Below are 18,913 nucleotides of genomic sequence, written 5' to 3' on the forward strand. Positions count from 1 at the left end.
AAACATGGAAATAGATAGAATGGCCCATACAAAATGCATGCAAATGTGTGTAGAGGTTAGAAACCTACCCCAATGACTTTGCACATTGGCAGCAAAGAGTTGTTTTGTGAGCAGTGCTATGAGCTTGGGGACCCCTTCTGTTGAATGTTTGTCGCAGGGCGTGCTCTATCTGGTCTACACTCTAGACCATATTTATTTTCAAGTAGCGAACCCTAGAAATATTGTTGGAACAGCTTATTACCTTGTGCACTTGTGGATGGAGAAAGTGCCATGGCTTGACATTGTGGGCTTTTCAGGGACTGAGCTGCATAGGCAAAGGGCTCATGTAAAGATAAGCCTGTTTAGTCCTTCATTTGTGATGCCTGGTTACATTTTCCACTGTATTGAAAGGTGCTGATGATTGAATATGTTGTCTACCTCTGTGTGTGCCTATATGATGCTTAATCACAGACCTCTTATTTCATTCTTTCCCTTAAATGTAACCATGTGCAGGTTTACATTTAAGTTTTCTGTATAATTTGACATAACTCGATATAGCGTGCTAGTCACATGGATAACTTTTGAGTGCATGAAATAGAGGTGTTGTGCCTATACATAATGCTACCCTAAATACGTTATGCAGTGCAGTTAATGTTGTTTCCTTCTACATGTGGTGGTTTAGAGTATTGTTTTCACAGGCTTTGAAATGTACTAATCCCAGTGCAGTACAGTGTATTGATAGATCTTTCCTTTTGTTTTCTAGGTTAATCTTGGCGGACGTGAGCCCACTCCACCAGTCACCTTCCAGCTGACGTCTGGATCTGGTTACCTTAGTGGCCAACACTTTATGGGTAAATTCACTACTCCATGCTTTCTAGTTAAATGTCATGTCTTCACTGACTGTTTTATCTGTGTTGTCTTTTAAAGTCTGAGCTGTTTGTTTTCTAACGATGTAAAGGGTTCCTTCATTACTTAGAAAGAAACTTAATTGAAATGCGGTTCCTTGAAATAGGCAAAATATGGACCTCGCAATCAGTTGGAGCGTTAGCCAAGGAAGCAATAAAACTGAGGCTGCAAAATTGTGTTGAAAGGCTTGGCCCAGAGGTAACCATCATCCGGAGTGTTTAAATACTGGCGTGGAACGTTCAAGTAATGAAAACACTATAGATAGGATATGTGGCGCTCTACTCGACCCTATCAGATGAGGACGAAGCCAAGTATGATCTTAAAATATAGGATGAACTTGACCGGCTTGTGAAACACTTGCTTGAAGATGCAATATAAGGAGAATTCAGCTCTTTTTTGTGGATGGGTTAGTCATTAGCTGTTAAGCTTTTTATTTATTTTTAATTGACCAATGACCTTGTAGTATTTCACTTCAGTCTGTCTGACTGAATATTTATTAAGCGCACTATTGCCGAGGCGTCTTGGCGCTGAGGTAAGTGTAGTCCATGCACTGCCGAGTCGAGCGTGTAGAGAAAAGCCGTGTTTTTATCAATTTTCTGAATGTGGCCCTGCTGGGCTTTAGTCTCAAATGAGTGGGAAGGGAGTTCCACAGTTGGCTCTCTTGAGCTGAGAATCCTTTTCCTCCCCACCTTACCCTTCTAGTCTTGGGGACAAGGACCAGTCTAGTATTAGCTGACCTAAGACAGCGTGATGACGTGTATCGAGGATATAACAGTTAGATATCATCTGCTACTCCGCCATAGAGGGATTCTATTCTCCGTCTGACAGGAAGACAGTGGAGATGTTTTATACTCTTGGACGTTGGATGATGTCTAGGCAAATCGAGCAGTACTCTTGCAGCCGCGTTCTGTACTGATTGAAGTTTGGAGAGCTGCCCTACCCCCAAATATAGTGCATGGCAATAGTCTATCCTTGACAGGACTAATGCTGCAATTACAGTTTTCCTTAGTGAGAAGGGGATAAATGGAAGGATCTTACGTAAGACTTTCAGTGTGTGGAAGCAAGCAGGTGACACCTGGTTGACTTGGGAAGCGAGAGTTAGGTCTTTGTCGATCAGAAAGCCCAAATTCCTTGCCTTGAGAACAGGGTCAGGGCATGTTCCGGTTTCCAACTGCCTCCACAGTTTGCTCCAGACCAATGGTTTCTGGCCAAACTCTATGACTTCGTTTTTTCCTGTGTTTTGTTTCAGTGCTGGTCTAGCTCCAGGTCTTTGACACAATTGCTATTGTTCCTCTCTCTCTCTCTCGTGGGATCATATCCCAGCCTGGTCAAACATCCATGGTTTGCAAAGCACATGAAGGCTCTTATCATTTGTTCTTTTGAAAAACCCTGGCTTGTTGAAAACCGCATTTGCTGTGAAACACAGTCCTACTTCCAATTATTTTTATTAAATTTTGCTCGACTGTTTTCCAAACCTGTGCTTAAGGATTTTTGGACATCTGAAGACGTTTTTGAGCCTGTTAAAGTGAAGTCTTAGTCATTTAAAATTTCTAGCCATCTTAAAAGAAGCGGTTTAAGAATCCAAGAAGTCTGCCTCATGCTCTCCAAGGCATTTCAGCCCGTGCCACAGGGCAAGGGAGTTAGCTGGCTTTCCTTGTCGCGGTGTAAGGGCCAGCTTCGACTTCTGCTGCCATCAGGTCTGCTGCCATCGGGTACTCCTGGGTCTGACCATTTGTTTATTCAAGGTATTTCTGTAGAACGGACATAACACGAGCAGTGCTGCACTTTATAAGTAACAACTAAAACTAACAGTAATCTTGGCTCATGATAGCGAGCAGGAGCATCTATGATAAATGTAAATTTGGCAGTGTCTACTCAGCTAGTTTTAATTGAAAAGGTGTATTTTTTAGGGATGTTTGGAATGGATGCAGATTAGGGGTCAGTTTGAGGTTCTCTGGGAGTTGGTGCTTAATACGTAAAGCTTGACATTCAAACTCCTTTAACTCTTTGTCTTTTAGGGATCTCCTCCAGGTGGGGTGCTTTCCTTCTAGTGTTCCGTTCACCTCCTGCGGTGCGTAGTTTGTAGTTTAGATATCTCTTGAATCTTTGTAATCTGAACTTACTTCACCTCTGACCCGGCCAATTAATATGTGGCATGGCTTTGAGGGGAACCAACATGGGATTTGGTGAACCTCAGAGTAGAATCCTACCCTACGAGAGTGATAGAGGACTAGATTCGGCGCCAGAGCTCTGAAGTCTGTTTTAGTTTCTTTAGTAGGAATAGTTGGAGACAGGTCGCCTAGGCAGGTTTCTGAACGTGAGGTACCTTGTGAGATCTTGGTTAATAGTGATAATACGCGATGTGGCAGATGGGACCACTCTGGGAGTGATGTTAAGGTGAGTGTCGAAGGAGCAATTCATGGACTGGCAAGGGTATTTCCAAAGAGTAGATTAGCTGTATTTTTGTTTTTGCTAGATTTACTTTTAGGAAGGACTGCTCCAGGCCATTGTTAAAAAAAATTTTTTTTGTAAATTACTTTTTTTTTTTAATCCACATAAGTTTATTACTTTGATACACTATTCTGTCTTAGTGTATTTGCATTGATATATCTCACTTTTTTCTTTAATGTGCCCAAATGTTTGTTTTTCGAGTCTCCACTGCATTTAACCAACTTTCAGTGGCGTAGGAAACTGCCCACTTTTGCAGCTTAAGCGGGAGCTGTGCAAGGTTGATGAACTGGGTCCCACAAAAACATGAATTCGTTATTTATGGACATCTTCTGTCCACAGACAAAATGTTCATAAATAACACTTTGACATAGGGATGTGGGGCATGGCTGATATGTACATTTTACGAAATCAAAATAGAACAAGCATTTGCAATGCAATAGGTCTCACATTTGCGAAAATTTCGCCTGTTGGTATTGTAAATGATAATGCCTTCTATTATTGTATGTTTTTTAAACATATAAATAAAAGGCATTGTCATTTACAATGCTAATAGCACACAATTTTGCAAATGCTTGTTTGGGAGAAGTATTTATTACAGCTGGCCCCAAAAGTCCAAAGCGAGCTACTTGATTATACAATTGAAGGGCAGTAATACAGAGTGCAAGATACCTAAAATTACAAATTGCCTCAGGACCCAGAGAAAATGTCTCATACTTACAACACATATTTTGAAAGAAAAGACGAAATGGGTAAACTATTTGTGGTGGTTACTAAGGAGATGTATTACAGGTCAAGAGAACTGAACGAATAATCCTTGACGGTGCAATGAATAGACCTTAGGGGAGTTATTCAATACATCTGTTGTCTCTGACTTAGCATGTCGAAATTCGGTCCTAACGTCCTTTGTTGCAATAGCTGCCTCTAGCAAACATGTCTCAATCACCGAATATCATCCTCCGGCGGCATTGTGTGATCCTAAATTGCTACAGAAATGGTTTTATCGATTTTCAAAAAAGAGGCACCTACAAACTACAGTCAATCCCATGTATTTTTCTAATGACAAAACTGTGTTTTTGATGCCTTAATCCATTATGCTCCACAGAAACTTCGACGCAATAGAGTACCACAAACATGAAACACTGCCTTGGTCATGGTTGTCAAAATGGTGTAGCCAGGCATAGTATCTGTTAGTCTTGCCCTTTACTGTTGCCTACACTGCCCTAGCTACACATGATAACCTGGATAGCAGGGATCGAGAAGGAAGCGGAGAGAATGACAACAAGTGGTGCGCGCGCAACATATTGAGACCTCTGTTTTGCATTATCAGTCACGATAATGCAAAACAGATGTCTGCCGTGCGGGTAACAGACACCAATAGGCCATGGGCGGGGCAAATGCCGGACATGCGCCCGTATTTGCCCAATTGCGTGCTGACTTTGTTAGAAAGACGCACACAACGCCCAATAGCCTGCAACGATAACAAAACCACACGCACGAGCGTGTGGTCTGATTTTTAAAAAAAGCCCTTACATGAAGTCTCGCTTTGCACTGCAATGCTAGGCTCGAGACCTAACAAGCATTTACAATGCAACGGTCTCGCCTTCGAAAAAGATAGAGCTATTGGGATTGTAAATGACAAACTTTTTATTTATGTATTGGTTTTGAAAACAGATAAATAAATGGCATTGATATGTTAAATATACTTTTAAAGCGCTCGTACACTGATTAGTTTCTTGGCGCTGACTTTGAAATTTTCTGGAGCCTATGTAATTAACAGTCAACCAACTAGTTATAAGCTTGAGTGAATAACCAGGTCTTAAGAAGTCTGCGAAATGTAACCAATTCAGTGCAGGTTCTAATATCTAAGGGGAGTGTATTCCAAAAACTGGGGGCCAATACTGCAAACCTGCAACCGCCTATTCGTTTCTGTTTATAAACGGGAACTGTTAAGAGATTCTTATGGGCAGAGAGTAGGCTCTGTGTAGGTATGTATTTCTGGACAAGCCTAGATATGAATTTAGGGCTAGCACCATACAAGGCTTTGAAAACGAGACAACCAACTTTGAACGCACATCTCTGCGAAATGGGGAGCCAATGTAGCTCCTTCAGAGTAGGCGTGATGTGTTCCCATCTAGGTTGTTGGGAAATCAGCCTCGCAGCCTGATTCTGAACCATCTGCAAATTTTTTATGAGGTAGAGTGGAATGCCGAAGTAAAGAGTTCGCATAATCCAGATGGGATATTACCAGGGCTAGTACCACCTGGATTAAGGCTTCACGAGTAAGTAGTCTCCTAATCTTCCTTATCTTCCTCCGTTGCAAGAAACAAGTGGAGGTCACAGCTCTTATCTGGGACTTCATAGTAAGATCACTATTAATGATCACTCCCAAGCTTTTGGCTGAGGAAGAAGGATTAGGTGGAGAACCTAATTCACTTGGCCAAAAATGTGCATTCCAGGGGTTCAAAGAACCACCTATCAGAACCACTTCCGTTTTATCAGGGTTCAGTTTTAACTGGTTTTGGTTCATCCAGTCGCGTATATGTAACCTTGTTGCCTGAAATTCAGATATCGAATCAGATGAATTATCGATTGAGAACACCAGTTGCAGATCGTCCGCATAATTATACGTGCACAACCTCCTATCTTTCAAGGAGTGCAGCAAGGGAAGAATATAGAGATTAAACAGGTGAGGGACAGTGAGGAGCCCTGTGGCACTCCACATGTTGGTGCCATTTTGGGTGTAGAGAATTGTTAAAGCCGCAGTGACTGAGTGTCTTCCTCGAGAAATGACTTCACCCAGTTGGATGCTATCCCCTGAATACCAGCCGTCCTGACACGGTCGATCAAAATACTATGATCGACTGTGTCCAAAGCTGCCGAAAAATCCAGCAGCACCAAGGGGGGGGCCATGCCGCCTTCTCTCGGAGCGTATCCAGTACAGTAAGTATTACTGTCTCGATAGAATGGGCTGGGAAGAACCCTGCCTGGTTAGAATCAAGATACTCCAACTGCTCAATGAATGTGCAGAGACATTTGGCCACATAGGATTCAAATATTTTGGCCAAATAAGGGAGCAGGGATATATGCCTATAATTGGCCAAGGCCCCAGGATCCGCACCTGATTTTTTAAATTTTTTTAGGTCTCGCCTCTCCCATTCCGCAAGGAATGGATAGGGTAGAATTATAGGGTTGGATCAGGAAAGCTAAACCAGGCTTCGGATTTCGACGCGTGCATGTGCCCGTGCACGCGCTTTCATCCGCCTGCCTCGCATCATTGCCACCTGCAGCTTCACTTCGATCCGCTCCGTCCCCTGCTGCACGTGCTTTCCATCCGCCTGCCTCGCGCGCCCACTTCTCCTCCCCCCTCCTAATTACATCCCTGCTGTTCACACCTCTTCACGGCCGCGAGGCCGTGCTTCAAAGGGATCCGCTCCCCCGCCTCTAAAAGCTTCTTTCGGTGATGCCACCAGCAACATATATCTCGTTTTCTATTGCACTTCTCCGCCATCTGTCTTTTCTCGCAGTGTGATGCTGGCTTTCACAGCATGCCGAGCTGCTGCGTGCATCCCTTCTACATTAAGTGGTTCCTGTCTCTTCACCGACCACTTTGGCGATCGGCGTCCTGAAGCACAGGAAGAACAGTGTGAAACACCGATTTTTCACTGATAATTCGGCCAACACGCACCCTCAACCACATGTGAGTGAAGCCACCACCCTTCCAATGACACTCCCTGCGCCCTGTTGGGTTTACTTAAGGTTTTTTTTTCTCCATTTTCTGCGCGGTTCGTGCTTTGCATTAATTGCAGGAGTGTGTACTGCAATGGCATCCCGCCTTACAGGCACCAATCATGTTCCAGGAGATAGGGTGCTTTACTACATAAAAATGCATCAGTTTAAAGGGAGAGGTGAAAATGTTTTGTGGGAGGGGCTAGGAGCGCACTTAGGCTGCACGGCTTTCTTTTCTATGCATGCGCCCGAATGTAACATTTTGTTTCAGATTAGCGCGGTGCCTGCCTCAGGGCCACCGCACTAATTTATTTAAATCATGGCAGCTGCTTCCAGACCCTGCAAAATCGTCACTTCTACATGTCATGCGAACCCAGTCCGCCTTGAAGAACAGAAACCCACTGGCTCCAGTCTGGCTACATCACCTCACTGCAACTTTTTAGCGGTGCTCCTCCGTCAGGGAACTCCCTCTCTCGCATGTCTCGCCACACCACCTCACACCTTCTTCTCAGTCCAACTCTCTCTCGCCCTAGGACCCCCACACTTCAGTTCACATTATCACGTAACCTCTGGTGCTTGCCACCCCCTCCTCCCCATCTATGCAGACACCCCCATGCTCCAGTCTGGCCTCCCACCGCAGACGTCTCCTCCCTCACAGTCCACACCACTTCCACTTCCCACACTAACATTCGGAGCCTGGTTTCTTTTAGTGAGTGGCAAAAATACAGCTCGTTCCCTGCTACTTTGACTGTTGTCACACAGCTCTTCTCTCTTAGCACTGCGGCTCCTTATCTCTGCTCCTTGACTGCTCCACCTTTACAGACACCCAGAGACCCTGCCTACCATTGTACCTCTCGGCAAATGACAAACGCTGTCAAAGGCAAAAGGGTCTGGCTTGTAAATAACCATGCCAGAAATATTAGCGTTACCAGTACTTATTTATCGTTCACATTAATCAAACGTTCACTTTTCCCCTACTCGCTAAAATGTTGCCACGTTTAAGTGTGACGTCATCAGCTTTTAGTTTTGATTATAAAGTTAATGCTTCCAAGTCTGGTTAGAACAGAGCCCTCGGTTTTAGAAGTGTACGCTGGTTAAACTGAAGGCGAGTAGAGTTGGTACCATTGTGTGAGCATGAAGACATGCGCACATCTTTATGGAGCAGTATATCTGCTTGAACTCTAGTTACTTCATGGCGGGACCAGCGTCTTGTGTAATGCCAGAGAGGCATCCGGACTAACTCAAACTCGGGAATCTGGACAAATCTGATTAAAAAAAAACAAAAAAAAAACAGTTGTTACAAAACTGATTTTTTTGTTTGTTTAAAAATTATAAATAAAAGCATTTGCTACAAGTTAATTGCTTTTTTTGCTTGTCTGGTTCATTCCCTTGGTGGTTTCGTTCTACCTGATCAATGCATCACATACCAGCATTTCGCTCCTTATAGGTTTCAATTCCTCAGCTTTTCCTAAGAACAGCTGTTGACAGTTGGATTCTGCTCTCTCAGAAATGTAGACCAACTTCACCTACATTTCGTTGTTTGACCTTTGTTGGCACACAAAGCGTGCTAAACGTTAATGAATATGAAGCTGAGAGTTTACACACAACCCTCCCCACACACAACCACACTGTCAGTGCGCACAGACACCATCAGCGCACGCTTTCACCGGGCACAAACACCACGAGCCGTCAGTACACGCTTCCACCAGGCACACACACCACCAGCCATCACACACCACCAGACGTCAGTGCACACTTTCACCAGGCACACACACACACCACCAGCCGGCAGTGCACGCTTTCACCAGCACACAGACCACCAGCCGTCAGTGCATGCTTCCACCAGGCACACACACCACCAGACGGCAGTGCACAATTCCACGAGGCACACACCACAAGACGTCAGTGCACACTTTCACCAGGCGCACACACACACGTACACCACCAGCTGTCAGTGCACAGTTTCACCAAGCACACAAACACACCACCAGCCGTCAGTGCACGCTTTCACCAGCACACACCACCAGCCGTCAGTGCACGCTTTCACCAGCACACACCACCAGCCGTCAGTGCACGCTTTCACCAGCACACACCACCAGCCGTCAGTGCACGCTTTCACCAGCACACACCACCAGCCGTCAGTGCACGCTTTCACCAGGCACACACCACCAGCCGTCAGTGCACGCTTTCACCAGGCACACACCACCAGCCGTCATTGCACGCTTCCACCAGGCACACACCACCTGCCGGCAGTGCACAATTCCACCAGGCACACACACCACCAACCATCAGTGCACAATTTCTACAAGCACACACACCACCAGCCATCAGTGCACACATCAATTGTTAGCGCATCCACAATTAACTATTGTAGCAATCGCAGTATGGCACACTTTACTTATAAACATATTCATCAAAGCGCAACATGCCACCATTGCTACAAAATAAATACACATTTTTTTTGGCCTACACTACAACTTATAGACTTTTGTTGCAATTGGTGTTGCAATATTTAGCAATGCTAATAGCGCAAACTTAATTAATGCGAGATCTATTGCATTGCAAATGCTTGTTTAGTAAGAGGACAACTATTTCTTCCTTAAAAGCTTTCGGGACACAACCCTGTGTTAATGAGTCATTGAGAAGAGCCAGAGCTGGTCTGTGTAAGGTAATACAAATTTCTCTTGAAATGTGAGGCGGGCAACTATCTGTAGGTGATCCTGACTTTACTTTAGACAAAAGGTCCAAAAAGGTCTGATTAACAATTGCTGGAAATTGCTCAAAAGAGCAAGGATTTTCCAACATAGAGGGCGAGCCATGAAGAACAGGACAACGGGGAATACTGGCTTTTATTTTCACAATTTATTCAATGAAGAATGAGTTGAGAGAGTTACAAAAAGCTTGGCTGGGAGTTGATTTTAATGTAACTATCAGGATTGGATAATTCATTCACAACGGCAAATATCTCTTTAGACTTATTCAAAGAACTCATTTTTGAAGAAAAATAAGCTGCTTTAGCCGAAAGAATTGCTTTTTTTTATACTCTTTCAATTGCATCTGGTATCGCTCTTTTTTGGTCAAGGGAATAATTGGTTCTCCATTTCCTTTCAGTTTGACGAAGTACTAGTTTTTGATCTTGTAAGTCTGGAGAAAACCATTTTTGTGCCTCATGACATCTTGCTAACCAAATAGTTTTTAATGGGGCATATTCATTACTGGCCTCGGTAAGCGATGCTGTGAGGTTTCTCTCACTTGAATGAATTATTGTCTGATGACTGGGGACTGTATTTGCTAGAGTGGCATGGAATTGGGTGATGTTAATATTATTTCAACTTCTAGCAACAATTTTTTTTTTTTTTTTTGCCTTGACGAGTTTACTCTAGTAATGTTGTTGATAGTAAACTGGATAAGAGAAAGGTCATACCAGGTGCAAGGAGAGACAGTCAAAGCAACTACTGTGATATTGGCTGTCCACACTTGGTCTAAAGTGTGTTCCTTATCATGTGTGGCTGTAGTTATTAGCTGACTAAGGTTTAGTCCGACCAGAAGATCATTTAGTTCTTTCGCATGGGGTCCCCCCTGTGTGTCCTTGGCCCTGTAATTAAAATCGCCAATCAATAAAATGTTCACATTGTTGGTAACTAGCCGAGCCAGCTGTTCAGCTATAGAGTAGGGAAATAGGCATTTTCATTTACAAATCCCAACACCCAGAGAGCCGCCCGCGCGCGCCCAGAGAGCCGCCCGCGCGCGCCCAGGCTCTCCGCATGATCCGCTGATCCGCATGAATGCTGCGTCTGGTACCTGAGCTCCGACCATGAAGTCGAGGATTGCCGGCCCTTCGGGAGAGGGAGACGAAGCTCCTCGTTGCAAAGCTGAAAAATAAAAAAGATAAGGCTTCAAAGACTCTGTCTCGGCGGTCGAGGTTTCGATCGAGGTCGCGTTCGGAGTCTCCATCAGCTCTTGCTTCAAAGTCCTCGAGGAAGAAGCACATGAAGAGGAGCCATGAGTCATGTCATCACTCAGGGAAGGACTCTAGTTCGAGGCCGAAGTCGCAAGTGAGGCTTCTTCGTAAGGAAGCGGAGGCTTCGGCGTCTGAAGCACAGGACTCTGATGGTGAGGCTTCGTGTGCGTATTCGCCAGGATCACCGAAGCAGCAGGCAAACCCTTCTCCCACGTGGTAGAGTCAAGATGGCGTCTGGAGCGGACCAGGAGGGTCCGGGGTGCTCCTCTTTTGGAAGGGAGCAAGGGCCAGTCTGGAGCAACCAGACCAGCGGTGCAAATGTCGTGGTACGTCATCAGGAGAGTCACTGGCCAACGGGCAAGTGACCGGACAACGTGGCAAGTAGCAGAAGAGCATTAGGGCCCCACGCAGATCTCGTGGATGCTGGGGGGCTGGACTTCGGTGCTGGAGCTGCTCTGGGTCGGGGCTTCTCAAACCCCAGGGCACTCACTCGAGGATCCCTCGGAGGTCGTGCTGGTTAAGCGTCGTGCAGGTTTTGAAGATGGCCGGTCCCTCAGGTCTCGTCACACCCACGAATCTCAGCTGGGCTGATGATGCAGGTAGAGGTCAGAGATGCCAGGGAATCCGGGTCTCGTCGAGCTGGTCAGTCTTGATCCGGAGGATGGACGTGCAGCAAACCGCGATGCTTAGGTGGTGCCTGCGGGTGCAGGGTGGCTACTCTTAGCCACAAGGGAGAGTCTTCAGAGAATGTCAAGAGTTCCTTTCGTGGAAAGTAGTTCAAGATTCAAGATTATCCAATTTGGGAAGGGGGCCCGCTCCTACCTTTATCCTAAGAAAAGGGGCTGGCTCGCGACTAGGTCCTGCCCATGGGTGGGACCAGGAGGGGGGTGGTTACACCCCTCTCCTTTGTCCGGTCTCTCCCCAGCTCAGGGGCTGGGGTGCTCCTGGAACTGGTTTGAGCTGGCATATGCACAGTGAGCACCGGGGTGCCAATTGCAGTCACCTTCCTCTCAGCCCTGCCTACCTGGGATACACAAAATCCTGTCTGGGATGGTGCTAGCACCGCCCCCTGACAGGAAACCCTTTGTCCGAGCTCTCCTCGCTGGAGGGACTCCCAGCAGCAGGAGGTCAGACTTGTCTGTGGTGGCAGCATCCATTTTGTGATGCTGAGGCTCGAGTTAACTTTAACCTGGGTTCAGTTACATACATGTCGTGTCCCTCTAGAAGGGTGGAATGCTAACCCCGTCGCCAGAATTGGCGAGGGGTTAGTATTCCAATTCGTATGACACCTTGCTCGACATGTTTTGATAAAGCGATACCAAAGTTGGCACATAACCGCGAGGATTATAACGCACTTAAGAGTATATGGTATGCGTTATCATGGAACAGCTATTAGGACTTGGTTCCGCAAGCTGCAAACGGGCTCAGCTCATGCCAGAGCACCATCTCACATAATTCCAAGCACTCTGCCTTCAGGATTGATGAGGCCTGCCATAGGAGTGACTGATAGGAATACATGTGTCCATTTTAGGTTTAGATATAGGAATACTATATCTAAAGCAAAGGGTGATTACACCACCTTGCCCCAGCTGTCGTGCAGCCAGTTGTGTCAGATTTGGGTGGCCAGCCAGGGGTGGCATAATACGTGCTGCAGCCCCTGGTAGGCCCTGGGTACACCTATGCCCTGGAGGTTTAGATATAGGAATACTATATCTAAAGCAAAGGGTGATTACACCACCTTGCCCCAGCTGTCGTGCAGCCAGTTGTCAGATTTGGGTGGCATAATACATGCTGCAGCCCCTGGTAGGCCCTGGGTACACCTATGCCCTGCATACCTAAGGTATGCTCTACAGGGACTGATAAGGTGGCCCAGTACCAATTGGTAAGTGCACCTAAGGTACATGGAATCCATTTTACAGAGAGCAGTGGGCCTGGGGTCCTGAATAGCAGGGCCCCAGGTCAACTAAGTCGAAAAACCAGCAAAACACCAGGCAAAAAGTTGGGGGCAACCATAGTCGGATATCCACCTTCCTACAGTTACTACAAAGCTACTGGACGATCCCAGAAAACCGTTGGCGTTGACGACGCGTAAAAAAGGAACTGGTGTCGTCACGCCGGCGTGGGCCTTATATGGTGCCGGTGACGTCAGCGGAGTCGCTCTGGATGACGTGCCTCTGTGACGTCGTTCCACGTCGGCGCGAAGCTACAAAAGAATTTCCGAATGCTGCTGACGCAGGGGGGATATTCACAAGGTGAGGAATCCACAGGCAGATATTGTATCTACCAGAAAAAGCGTTACCAAAGGTAAATAACTTGTTCTTTATGTATAATTTGCTGGGTTTGGGTGAGCAAGCGGATGAAGTTCAAACTTTTATTGTAAATTATGCCAGTGATAATGTTTAACATAATCTCCTGTGATGTGCTAATTATTGATGTGGGATTCCAAGTGGTGACTGACCTATGTTATTTTCTACCTAGAGCAAAATGATTGTAAGTCTGAAGAGGAAAACAATAGCTCTCCCATCAAGAGACCATTCAAGCATGAAACCTCGAAGGAGTCGGTGCATCCAATAAAGGTAAAATCTTTGTTTACATGATGGATATTATGGGTCAGTCTTAGATGTATTGCTTAGTTTAAAAGATTGAATAGTTGGGTTTCCTTTAAAGTGCATAATTTGGTAACTGAAACCTGTCCAAACGTTGTAGAGAACAGTATATTTCTGTTTTTAGAGACTCATGGTAAATTCATGATCTGTGAATAGTACCATCAAGGGTGGATTTGATTGAAAAAGCCCTTCACAGGGGCTGTTCTAAGATATCTGGTCGGCTACTTGGCAAAAACTGAGCTATGACAAGGGCAAGCCTTTACAAGAATGTGAAGCAGGCCTGGAAGGGGTGTAGGAGGATTGAAAACGTTCCCCTGTGCATCTTCTGCTTCTCTTGCAATCTTTTCACCACTTTGTAGAGCATTTATGCAACTTACATTTCATGCTGACATACATCATTAGTTTCTTCAATGCCTATGTCCCCACAGATTCTAAAGCTGAATCCACTTTTGAAATGATTTCTTTCAAACACTGAACCTCTGACCAAAGATCTCTTGGTGGGATGAACCAAAAACTGTCTTGTAGAAATGCTTTTCAAGTTTTCTTTCTTGAATGGAGCCAACACATTTCTTTCAGATATGATAAATTTGACACAGACTTGTGATGTATGCGTAAAAAACACCAATCTCAACCACCATCCGGGGAAAAAACTGAACATCTTTCGACAGATTAACTCATCCACTAATTCACATAAAAGAAATTCCTAGACCACTCAAACTCTGACCAACAGTACCTCCAAATGTCTGAGCTGTAATTTCTTGAGCTGTTGAATCTTCTTTGCTGCGGAATCGTCCACCCCGACACGTCACATCCCTTCCTCCTGACACGTCTTAAGGTACATGCAGTATTTTTGTTGTCTGTGTCATACGCGCATTTGCTGCATGCATTTATATTGTCTAGCTTGGTCATCTACTTCAGCTCTTTAAGTGACTTCTGAATGCTACCATATACCTGGTTAATTTTACTTTATACTATACAGTGGCTGCTATTTTTGCTACACCGGATATCCAAGGTACTTTGTCTTTTTTATGACTTGAGATCTCCTTTTCTTCATTAGTAGTTTTATGCATTCTCCCCTGCACATGTATGCAGTTCCGGTGCTCTGCACTCCAAAGATTTGTTTGTATGTGGTATTTATATTTCCCAAACCTAGCCGAAAGTCATTGGATTGCTGTACATGGTCAAAGGCAAAGATAGCGTATGATAGGAGGCATTATGGTGCAGTGTTCTTTAAAGAGGTGAGTTTTCTGACCTTGCCAAAATTAGAGACGGCTAGTGGCAGTCATGATGAATACAGTTTTTTTCCAGGTCCTTGGTGCATAGATGGAAAAGGCTGTTGCCTTGTATTTTATCTTTTTCTCTCCAGCCTCATGGTGTCCTGACTGCATTTGTGCCTATCCTCACTGGAGATGGTGAGCTTCTCAGCCAAGGTAGGCAGGGAGCTGATCGGGATGGTTTTGAAAATGCTGCAGCTTGTTGTAAAAATGGGAAGGGCCGACAGGTGGAGCCAGTGGAGATCCATCATAGTTGTGGTCATATTTCTCTAGGCCCTCAATGAGTCATGTTGTACCATGTAGGAGGGATAGGAAAGGGAAGGGTAGTGTGGAGTTTGGTTGCCTGCAGAGTGTGGGTTTTCCCTCACCTCGATGTGGAAGTACAAGGGCTGGATGGGCAGTTCTGAAGCCTTATTCTGCAAGGAATGGTTTCTCTTTAAGTAGAGGGAGCTGGTGCCAGTACCTCCTTGTTTTTTTTTCTGACGTGTTCCTTAAGCACTTGGCGTTTGGGTCCGAATCCATCCGGGTTCATGTTGTGCCATCGTTGGCTAGTTTTTTGGTCTCGCCTGGCGTTAGCAGCGCGCATGTGCTGCTCTCGACATGCGAGGGCCTTTTTTTAATCAGTACACTTTCGGAAGGAACTTTAAGCCCCGCCCTTGTTTTCAATAGGCTCGCGTCAGAGTTTATGTTAAACGCTGGCGCATGATTGAAAACCGGCCTTTGGGGTTACGGCCTTGTCCACTTTTAGGACGGCCCATCTGGACAGGCAGACGCAATTTTTTTTGGGGAGTCATTGTCAAGCAAAAGGATTTGTATGTCGGGGATACAGCCTTTTCTGGGATCTTTTCCTGCAGTAAGCGGCCCTCCAGAGGGGCATATTCAGGGAGTGCCTCCTGTAATGCCCCCTCCGCCTGCCAAGCATGTCTAAATTGTATATATTTGAAAAACTGGGAGCGGTGCAGTCCAAATTCCGCCTGCAGGGACTGAAATGACTTCAGAGTACTGCTTTTTATCACATCCCCCAAGGAGGAGATGCTTATAGCATCCCAGCCTCGGGAGCCTTTTAATTTACTGATCTTTCAGCCATGCGCAGTCCCAGATCGGGGTCTGCCTCGAGGGCCTACGAGTCCACCCCACAGCTTTTGTGGCCTTCTGCCAAGCTCCCAATGTAAGTGTGGTGGCTGGTAGCAGCTTGTTTCGTCCTTTCCCCTCATATATCTAGTGTAGGCAGTTATGCGTGTCCATAGTGTGTCTTTCTAGTGCGTAAGTGGGATGTGTAGCCGGTGCATGGACCCAGTCATTGATGGGGGCCAGATGTTCTGCCCAGTAGTAGTCTTCCAGATCAGTTAGTGAAATTCCCCCATCATATTGGTGTCTCTGTAGGGTCGCCAGTGCCACCCTTGGGTGCTTTCCTATCCACAGGTAGGACCTCCATTCCGCATGCACTTCTGAGAAGAACTTGTGCTGTAATGGAAGATACTCATTTTGAAATGCATAAAGAAATCTCGGCAAGGAGACCATTTTGAACATGGCTGCCCGCCCAAGAAGTGTCAGGGGGAGCAACTGCCATCTGCTGGCGCCTAGTTTAAAGTTATTAAGCACACTGGTAATATTACGGTCGTAGGCTATTGTCCTGTCTTTTGTCATGAATATCCCTTGGTACATGAAATCTACAGTAGTCGTCTGCAATCTGTCTGGTAGTTCAGGCCATTTCGACTGTCCCCGGGGATCGTAAAGTGTGGACTTATGCCAATTAATTTGGTATCCAGATCTAGCCCCATACTGGTCTAGCTCAGAAAAGAGCGCCGGTATAGTAGTCTCTGACTTCGTCACATACAGCAGCACATCATCTGCATAGAGGGACAGTTTTTCCTTCGGTCCTGCCTGTCCAACTCGGAAACCCGTCACCTTAGGGTTTTGCCTAATCGCGCATGCCGCGACCTCGATAGATAAGGCAAACAGAAGGGGCGACAGGGGGCATTGTCGGGTTCCCCTCTGTATGGTAAAGGCCTTGGACATCGCCCCGTTGACCCTGACTCGAGCAACAGGGCCTGAGTAGAGAAGTCGAACTCTGCTTCTAAACTTGGGCCCAAACCCCAGAAATTCTAAGACTTCCTCCAAGAAGGGCCAATGTACTGCATCGAACGCCTTCTCAGCGTCCAAGGACAGGTACCAATGAGGCTCCGTCCTGCCCTCCACTTCACACAACCAATTATGTGTCCTACGAAGATTGTATCTAGTCGCCCTTTACGGAATGAAACCTGTCTGGTCCATATGTACCTGGTGTGGTATGACGCGTCGTAACCGAAGAGCCAAGATCGTGGCATAAAGCTTTGCCTCAACATTCAGCAAGGAGATGGGGTGGTAGGACGCACACTCATCTGGGGGCTTTCCTGCCTTGTGGATTGGGACACTTGTGGCCTGTCTGAGGTCTAGGGGAACGTGACCCTCCTTCTCAGCATCCTGGAACAGGCCCAGAAGGTGACTAGTTAAGAGGTCTGCCGTCTTCTTGAAGAACTCCGCGGGGAATCCATTAGGACCCGGGGCTTTACCCGCTTGAAGTTTTGGGAGTGCTATTCCAACCTCTTCCACCGTAATATCGGCCACTAGGTCCTCGCAATCTGTTTCCTCAATATGTGGAAACTAGTCCCTCTGGTGGCAGCGCATTGCCTGTGCAGGTAGAATCAAGGGTGTACATGCCAAAGGATGTGGTGAAAGATTTTTTTAAGAATGATGACATAGGACAGTCGTTCAAGGCCTATGAGGTAGCCATGTCTTCACACTGGGTCCCTGAGAGAGATTGGGGAGCGGGGTTGTGGGGGCGGTTTCTTAGTGAGGGGCGGGACACACTGCTAGATTTGCCCTCTGAAGTTTATAATTCTGCACCCACACATGAAGGAAGCTTTGACCAGGTATGGGTTAACTCCTGAATTGTACAGACTGAGGTTCAGGGGTTGTGCAAAGATTCCTAACAGTACGTTATGTTATGTTAATAAAGTTTGTACAGCGCACGAATACCCTCAGGCGTCTTGGCGCTAACTGACCAAATAGTGCTGAACTCAACCATACTACTGCTGGAATAACCAGGTTTTAAGCTGTTTCCTGAATTCCAAATGATGGGTGATTTTTCTCCGGTATAACGGGAGAGATGTCCATTCTTTGATGGTATTAAATGCTAAACTCCTTCCACCCCAGTTCATTTTATGGATCCTAGCCGGCTGCAGAAGTTAAGCATTTGCTGACCGCAGGGTTCTGTTTCGGGAGTACCATCTAAACAAGTTCTCTAAGAACCTTGGTCCTTCTCGATGTAGTGCCTTATGTGCAATGCAGAGTCTTAAATGTTATCCGCTGGTGGACTGGCAGCCAGTGGAGTTTCCTTATGTTCGAGGCATGTGGGCTGCTGAATTCATCTGTGCATAGATTGCCGCCTAGTGTTGGGTCCGGATGATTGCACATTGTTGTCCTGGAAGAGTCTTCGAAGTATCACGAGATAGGTGGCTCCTCCCCTGGACTACAGTGGCCATGGGCATCCTCTCCATCCCCAGATTGTTTTTTTCCGCCATTGGGTTCGGATGTACTTTCTCGACTCCAGTTCGGAAACTTTGTTATAACTCTTTGCTAAGGCCAAAAGGCCTTCGGGGCGTCGGTATTCTCATTCGGTGCCTATTTTTCTCCAGTTCTTCGAACAGGACGTCGAAGGCAACTTTTGACTTTTGACACCAAAGGCCCAAACTACGACGATGGAACGGAGCCCGTTCAAACGATGCCCCGTCTGCAACTCTAAATACCCTCACATTGATGTGCACCCAGTGTGCAATATGTCTTCCCCGGACCACGACGAGGCCAGCTGTATGGCCAAAAGGCCTTCGGGGCGTCGGTATTGTCTCGTTCGGTGCCTATTTTTCTCCAGTTCTTCAAACAGGACGTCAAAGGCAGCTTTTGACTTTCGACACCAAAGGCCCAAACTACGACTACAGAATGGAGCCCATTCAAACGATGCCCCGTCTGCA

At 46.2% G+C, this 18,913-nt stretch overlaps 1 protein-coding gene across 2 annotated transcripts in view; it reads left to right on the top strand.

Annotated features, from left to right (window-relative positions):
- Positions 1-18,913, top strand: part of LOC147725676 (uncharacterized) — a 225,664-nt gene that overhangs the window by 25,936 nt on the left and 180,815 nt on the right. For both annotated transcript variants that reach the window (XM_086964348.1, XM_086964347.1), the window contains exons 4-5: positions 743-830; positions 13,502-13,599. In XM_086964348.1, the coding sequence (XP_086820474.1) occupies positions 743-830; positions 13,502-13,599 (186 nt within the window). The remainder of the gene's footprint in view (positions 1-742; positions 831-13,501; positions 13,600-18,913) is intronic.

This window comes from Lissotriton vulgaris, chromosome 3_2, assembly GCF_964263255.1.
Source record: "Lissotriton vulgaris chromosome 3_2, aLisVul1.2, whole genome shotgun sequence".
Taxonomy (NCBI): Eukaryota; Metazoa; Chordata; class Amphibia; order Caudata; family Salamandridae; genus Lissotriton; species Lissotriton vulgaris.